The sequence below is a fragment of the Physcomitrium patens genome, chromosome 11 (assembly GCF_059467195.1).
Source record: "Physcomitrium patens ecotype Gransden chromosome 11, ASM5946719v1, whole genome shotgun sequence".
Taxonomy (NCBI): domain Eukaryota; kingdom Viridiplantae; phylum Streptophyta; class Bryopsida; order Funariales; family Funariaceae; genus Physcomitrium; species Physcomitrium patens.
Window position 1 is genome coordinate 1029320 of NC_143420.1, and position 7706 is coordinate 1037025.

The following is a 7706-nucleotide window of genomic DNA, read 5'->3' on the forward strand; positions in this document are numbered from 1 at the left end:
TTTTTCCTTAAAGTTTAACAAACATTGTACCTACACTCAAATATCTAGTTTTCTTTTTTTGATTTTTTGATTTTTTCCATTTATGTGTGTGCATGTATATATATATATATATACACACACATATAGAGAACTTGGTGAAATATTATTAAGAATAAACTATGTTAGATGTCGAAATATTTTTAATGTTATTTACCAAAAATTCAACATCAAAGTGTTACTGTCCCTGTTTTGGTATGAGAGAAATTCCATGTTAGTCGAATTTTAGGGAATGCTATGAGTCTTTGATATAATATCAAATGTTTTGATTCATCAATGGAAAAAACTATGTCAATTATGACTGATTCAATGTTGATATAACAGTGAATCTACTAATATTACGATTGTTTAGTAGAAATGACCTTCACTTTTATTTATTTATTTATTTATTTTTAAATCACTTAAATGAGCAAAATTCCAAAACCAAATTCATAATAAACGCAAGTAAGCTTCAGGGATAATGAGACACATTTAACATTAATTCACCTTGTGCTATCACACACACTAATAGCATACCAAATTCTAGAAACTAGTCAAAACAAAAGTTTAACTGACTGAAGTCTATATTATTACAAATCTCGTTTGTATCAAGGTTTTGGATGCGAACGCTGGATTAAGATGAGTATGATTTGTGTGAATTTAATATGGTGAAAGGAAGGAACTGTTTTCGTGTGGAAATAAACAAACGAACTATGGGAAAGGGGACATTACCGAAGTAAGGAAGCGGCTTAGTGAGCCTTACAGAAACTGGGGAGCCTGCCAGAGACTGTGCTATTGCACCATCAGCATTTCACAAGGTTAGGGCGGTTTCATAATTCTCACTTGGGTGGTTTCATTATTCTTCCAGGCCAGCTGAGCGATACTTCACCGTCGCCTTCACCGTCGCTGCTGCGTCCACCAAATCATCACATGGAACGCCGCCTTCAGGACCGGAGATCTAGCATGCGTGGCGGTAGTGGGTGCAAGAAAAATGTGGACCTAAACGAATAATCTTGAATTGATTTATATAATATTAATAAATATCTCTCACTGTGGGTGTGGGTTTTTACGTATGCGTAGACATGTATGTATGTATGTAAGTATGTATGTTTTGTACATATATGTCTATTTATTCATAATATAATGTAGATGATGTACAAGCTATGGCCCACACTCCCGATCCTCGGAGTCCCGTTCCTCTACCGCCACACCCTGGAATGGATCCGCGTGTAGTTTGACTAGCTGTGACTCGGTCTGTCTAGGGGGTCGTGTGAGGATAGAGGTTTGGTGATATACGAAAGAGCGCTGTGGTTTTCCTGTCAATTTTGGAAGATGGTCCAAGTCCTGCGGCCAACACTCCGTTGCAAAGCTCGAGAAGCGTTAGAAACTACTACAGCAGGTGAGGCTGCAGCATTCTGCCATCCTCTTCAGTACTCCACTCCAGTGCATCGGTGTCTAGAACCTGTTTGCCAGCGACTCAGGAGCAATAATTCTTCGTTCGCCAGAGGTGCTCTTGGAAGCGACGTCGAGAGCTTCAAAGCAGCTTGTGCCTCTGAATAGGACTGCTTCTTGGCAAGTAGGTAAATCGCAGCTGGATAATGTTGATGACAGACGAGAGTATGGCGCTTGAGGAAGTGAGGAAAGAATGTAAGGAGACAGATGATTGCAGCGACAGCATGAACCAGTCAAGCCGAGAAGGTGACGAACCAGAGGCAAGCTTAGAGGAGTCTACCGATCAGGCGAACGTCTGGGCGCAGCAACTTTTCGAATCGCAGTACTTAGATTTGAGCGGCGCTTCTCCAAGAGGATTGATGTCCCCCAAATTTTCTGAGATGGGAGGATTCGCTGACCTTGGGACTCTATGTGCGTCGCCCTTGTTTTCCGATCAGTTGAAGTTTCTCCAGAGCTGGAGTCCCAAAGTAATCCCCAACACTGTATCCGCTTGGGGTTCCGGGGGAAAAACTGCCTCCACCTCTGAGATCGTTTCGACATCTGAAAAGAGCGCGGAGAGCGACCCATCTAGCAGTGATTTTATGATTACCAGTGACTCTACTGGCACTGGCTCTGGAGATGAGGCCAAGACGACCCGCAAGAGGAAATCGGTGGAGCGTGACGAAGGAATCGATGGTTCCGACGGCGATGACGTAGTGAAGGAGCAAGAAACGAGCAATTCATCGTAAGATACTATCTTAATCGAGTCGTTTTTCCCTGGCTTGGGAGAAGGTGCAGCAGTTCCGAGATGTTCCTCAACTGTGCTGTCAATGAGTATGTATGCCTTTAATCCTAGTCCATAATTAAGACCTCGTTCTTGACTTCGAAACCGTTTAATTGTTTAGCAGATCAATGGAGCAAGGGCAGAAAATGAAGGGACCCAAAAGGCCGCGGGAGCCAAGATACGAATTCAAAACGAGATCCGAAGTGGATGTAATAGACGATGGTTACAAATGGCGCAAGTATGGTCAGAAGCCCGTGAAGAGCAGCCCACATCCCAGGTATTACTCACACGTTATCTCTGCCAGTTGTTCACGAGGAACTTTTACGTCACAATAATTGGAGCAAATGTAGGATGCAAGCAGTACTATAAGAGAATTCCACAAAACTTAGCAAGCGCATCAACAAAACCTTCTGTAAATAGGAAGAATAAAATGAACCCAGTACGTGCACGACCATTCATGAGTTGGTTTCTCTCCGAAAACGGGAATGGTTCATGTTACTTGCGCAAACACAGGGGAATGGGTTGATCAGTAACAAGCCATAGTTTCTGCAATTCCGACAGTCCTGAAATATGGAGTCCTAGGTTAAGGGAAATGGTTTCGAAGCTGAAATTCTCCAGCTTTGTGTAAATGGTGAACTTGTTGAATGAATTTTTCTCTTTTCAAGATAAACATTTTTCTGAAATTTGATGCATTGTGATGATTTGCAGGAACTATTACCGGTGTACAACTGCAAATTGTCCCGTCCGAAAACGGGTGGAGCGGTCCATTGAGGATCCTGGCCTCATTGTCACTAGCTACGAAGGAACACATACCCATCCCAAAATCAACCGCCCGAAGAATTCCTCTGGAGTAGGCTGGACTTCTAACGAATTTGAGGGCCCACAAGATCTCTGGAGCCAGGTGCAAAATGGAATACCTGCGACGACTTCAGGTCTACCAGATCTTGGACCACATCAGGACAATTTGGCCCACCTTCCAAATCTCGGCAATTTATTTTCAGCTTGGCCAACGCTTCCATTCAATCTTGCCCAACCACCTCCTAGGCTGCAGGACAACGTGAGCATGATCATGGCATATCAACTCGTGAGATTACAATTTGAATTGCAGGCTAGGATTCAGCAGTTCATGAGTTACAATGCAGCTCAGCAGGGCCTTGCGGGAGGACTTTCGAAGAATCCGTTCACCAACAACCCACAAGGTCTTCCCCAGTTCCCTCTGCCAGACCTTTCAAGGTTATTGCAGAATTACGCCGACCTGGCTGCTGAACCAAAACAAGTTCCAACTCCAGAACCCCTTAATCCAAGCAGCCTCCTTTCTAGACGCCTGAATGCAGCAAGGCTCAGAACAAGCTCCCTGAATCCAAATACGCAAAAACCTAATACGCTAAGAAATTTGGCCACGCAACAATCCATGGAAGGACCTCAAGATGCAGGTCCAGATCTCAAGCGGAAACTTTCTGGTCCTGGTCTACCCCCCCGGCCATCCCGGAGTTCGTAACAGTTACGGTGCTTAGTCTTCAAATTAGACGAGTTAGGAGCAGCAGAGGATTGTACATAATTCTTTTTCAATCATAATGAAAAAAAAAGAAAAAAAGAAGCAAAATTTTCAAAGAAAAGAAAATCTCTTCACTCTTGCAAATTGGGTCTGCATGTCTATTTTTATTCCAGATGTTTTTGAACATCTTCTTATATTGGCCCATCGAGAGTTATCTTCTCTTCCAGCCCAAGTTCCCGCGAAGAGGTGGGTCTGTCGATCAAACATCATCACCCAATAACTTCCGATTCTCATCAACGATGTTAAGTGCATGCGCAGCGCAGCTTCAGATTTCTTATCTTATTCATGTGTGAGCTGGTCAAGTCACTCAGGCGCCGTGCCACTGGTCGGCTGATGCACGAACCCGCCCCTAGCTTCGTAAAAAGCATGGTTTAATCCTCAAAAAGCCAACCGCTTCACAAGATACGATGAGCGAGGCCAGGATTGTCACAACACTGAACTTCGTCGAAGTCGCCTGCATAGAGACTCTCGGGAAATGCAAAGTACTAGACTTCAAGGGAGGTCGTTCCGCATCATCGCATCACCGCATCCTCCTAGGGTCACTTTTGACCATCAGACGTTGCCGCGAGATCTCCGCGACAGTGCGCGCCATACGCTCTGAGCTGGCCGGCGCCCAGATGACCGAAAGTCTGCGCATCAAAGCAGGAAGAAAGGAAGGCCCTGGCTCCCGTGGCTCTGCTGCACCGCGACCGCTTTGACTGCAGCTCCAGCTGCGTCCACGCTTTGAAATGTCGCAGCAACTGTTTCCAATGCTTCCTACAACACTGTCGCCTTATTATAATTATTGCTATTATTCTAGCTCTCTCTCTCTCTCTCTCTTTCACTGTGTGCGTTGCCACAATGTAATTCCTGCTACTGTTCCGTTTCCATTATTTCTGTAAGCTTTCCTTTGCAATTCTTGTCTCTAATGATGGAGCCAGTGTGTGCGCAAATGCAACTCTGCAAGATTTTGAGGGGTGGAGTGCAACACTGTTGAAATGTTGGTCACTGGTTATTGGGTTCACCTTTTTCGTACCTTTAGATTTAATAGAACTGGTAATTTTTTGAGTCTGAACACAAGTGGGTCGGAATTTCTGTTATTAGGGAGTCAATAGTGTTTGTGATTCGATTTGTTGTTTGCAGTAAAATCAATCAGCTCGTGGAAGTGTTAGTATTCAATTTTGGTGTTATCAAGAAATCTTAAAAAAGAGTAATAAGGAAATAAAAAAAGAATAATGAAGTGTATAAGAGAAACTCAAGGCTTACACAAATGCATTGGTTAAACAAGAAATTTGTCTTGTTTCAATTATGTAATTGTTTCCTTCAATTTTCCAATTGATTAGTTTATCTAGTAAAAATATTCACCATATTGTGTTTATTTCTTCTTGAATTTATCACACCATCTATGGATAGCAAGGATTATGCTCCAAGCATCAATTTGTATGTTTCTTTCCATGCAACTTTTTAAAAGTAACAAACTTATATGATAAGTTTTAATAGCCATATTGCATGTATATAAAAATCTAAGTATCTATTTTGCATTGAAGGATTTCTTCAAAACTTCTTAAAAAAGATAATATTTACATAACATGTTTCTACTTAATTTTATATAAATAATCTAAGCATCTATTACATTATCCTTTCTTTTTCTAATTGAGAAGTTCGACAAGAAGCAAGCAAAGTGCTTTAATAAAGTTAATAAAGTATAAGATTTTATTGAATGGTATTAGCAACAAAATTTAATCTAAATTTTGATTGAAAATGGTTGATAGTTCCCTTCAATAATTGATAATGCCATATACTAAAATAAAAAGATTAGTCAATTATTTGATTATTATTGAATTCTCTATAAGTATCTTTAAATAATACATTTTGTATGATATTAAGTATAGTATCTACCTTTTTTTGTATCATTTAAAATCCAAAGTTTCTTTTAAGATTATTGAGCTAAAGACAATATATCTTTCTATCTATTTGAATAAAAAAATATCTTTCTTGAAGATCTTTGTCATAATTTTGATATTATTTAAATACCACAGATATACATATTTACCTTAATAAAAATTATTAGATAGGAGGTAAATATAAGTAGATTTGATAATATCTTGTAGAAAAGCTTTTTAAAAGCTATGTAGACGGAGATTTAACTTTATACATGTTTGAAGTTGTTTGATAGGTTGAAAACTTAGCCAATAAGTTGGCCATGTATTGCACATATTGAGAACTTGTGGTACAAGTTGGTCATGTGGCGTAGTAATATAAAACTTATGTTGCAAGTTAGACATATCATTCACAAGTTAAACACATGTTGGAGATCTTATAGAACATTATCATATATCTTTTAGTTAAATGGTATATATGGAAGCAAGAGTAAAATCTTTTTCGCTCATATCAATGCCTTTTATATTTTTAGTCTTCTTTTAAGAGTCTCTAATATTTTTATCTTTAGCAATAGCCATTCTATTTAATATTATACTATCTTTCAATGTTTATTTACTATTTTTGAGTGATATAAGAGTGTAATGAGGTTTTTATTATTTGTAATTCATGTCTTTGATAATTTGTGCTAAAAGTCTGGCTAGCTTCAATACAAGGATTAGTGGCAATATTTTTATTTTTTAAAATAAAGCTCAAGGCAGATTAGATCTATTATTGAGTTGGAAACAGTTTTGTGCAAGGGAGATTAAGTTATATGTTGCAAATTTTTCATATGACTAAACAAAATAGTTTAGCTAGAGGGTGCTAGAGTAACTAATGAGTCTTAGTTTTATTCTATATTGCTAAAAATTTGTTTAAAAAAGAGCTTTTGTAAAGATGTCTACAAATTGAAAATATATAGAAATATAATCTAAGCTAATTTTTTTACAGTTTATAATTTCACTTATGAAATGGTGATGCTCTTCTATGTATTTTTTTCTTTCATAGAATATATAATTTTTTGCTAATTTAATTGCTAGTTTATTACCTTTATGTAGGAATAAAGAATAATGGATTTAAATACCTAATTTTTTTTTTTAATTATTGTTCTTAAGTGATATTAAAAGAGATGAACTCTATAGGAAGTCTATCTCAGTAAGAAATTTCTTAAACCATATCACTTCTAATGTTTCTATAGAAAGATCCATGTATTTTGAGTTGGTAGAAGGTTTTTTAATAGTTTGTTTTTGTTGTTGTTGTTGTTGTTTTTCTTTTTTTTTCTTTTTTTTTTCAAGTCATAATTACTTCAGCTAATATAAAACAGTATGTGCATGTCGATTTTTTTTTTTTTGTTTGGACATGAAGCTAAGTTTGTATCTATGTAGCTATGAAGATTTTGAAAAATACTGTATTGGTTGAATAGCCCTAATTTAATTATAGTTTTGATGTATCTTAAGATGTATCAAACTAATTTTATATTTGGTCTTTGAAGTTTTGATATAAATCTTGAAACTATGCTTATTAAATAAATTAGATTAAAATTGGTGATAGTTAAAAAGATGAGTTTATCAACTATTTGATAATATTTATAAGGATCTACTAGCTATGATTTTATATTTATAAATATTATTATTTATGTCAAATTTATTCATGATATTAAAAGAATATTGGTCTTCTTATAGAAAAATACAAAAAGATAGAATTTTGAATTCAATGCTTAGATATTTTGAGATAAGTCCTAGGTCTATTATATCAAATATTTTATTTGATTCTTGTTTTAACTAGGATATAATATTTTGATTTTTTCTTATCAAGAACAAGTCATCTATGTAGACAACTAGTATAGTTTTGTTATGTACGTTGCTAATATGATATAAGTTGTGGTTGCTTGTATTGCAAATTATCCTAAGTAATTACAAGAAGATATTAATACAATCATACCACATGTGTGAACTTTGTCTTAGTTTGCATAAGGCTTATTTTTATTTAAAAACAAGGTATTTTATTTATTTATTTATTTATTTT

The 7706-nt window shown here is 36.9% G+C and overlaps 1 protein-coding gene across 2 annotated transcripts; it reads left to right on the plus strand.

The window, feature by feature from the left end:
* The first annotated feature begins 1345 nt into the window (after positions 1–1345).
* On the plus strand, positions 1346–3851 carry LOC112288935 (uncharacterized). 2 transcript variants are annotated; one of them, XM_024533697.3, is made up of 3 exons: positions 1346–2191; positions 2352–2507; positions 2939–3851. In XM_024533697.3, exons 1-3 carry the CDS (start codon positions 1614–1616, stop codon positions 3726–3728), a joined length of 1524 nt encoding a protein of 507 aa, XP_024389465.1. In that variant the 5' UTR covers positions 1346–1613; the 3' UTR covers positions 3729–3851. The 2 variants fall into 2 exon arrangements, with proteins under 2 accessions (XP_024389465.1, XP_024389466.1); XM_024533698.3 differs by having other exon boundaries at positions 2355–2507.
* Positions 3852–7706: the final 3855 nt, after the last annotated feature.

Bases quoted from the DNA above. Each gene is read 5' to 3' on its own strand.
- LOC112288935 (XM_024533697.3), top strand. From the start codon at position 1,614: ATGTTGATGACAGACGAGAGTATGGCGCTTGAGGAAGTGAGGAAAGAA. The intron at 2,192-2,351 runs GTAAGATACTAT...TTAATTGTTTAG, and splicing joins CAAGAAACGAGCAATTCATC to CAGATCAATGGAGCAAGGGC. The intron at 2,508-2,938 runs GTATTACTCACA...GATGATTTGCAG, and splicing joins AAGAGCAGCCCACATCCCAG to GAACTATTACCGGTGTACAA.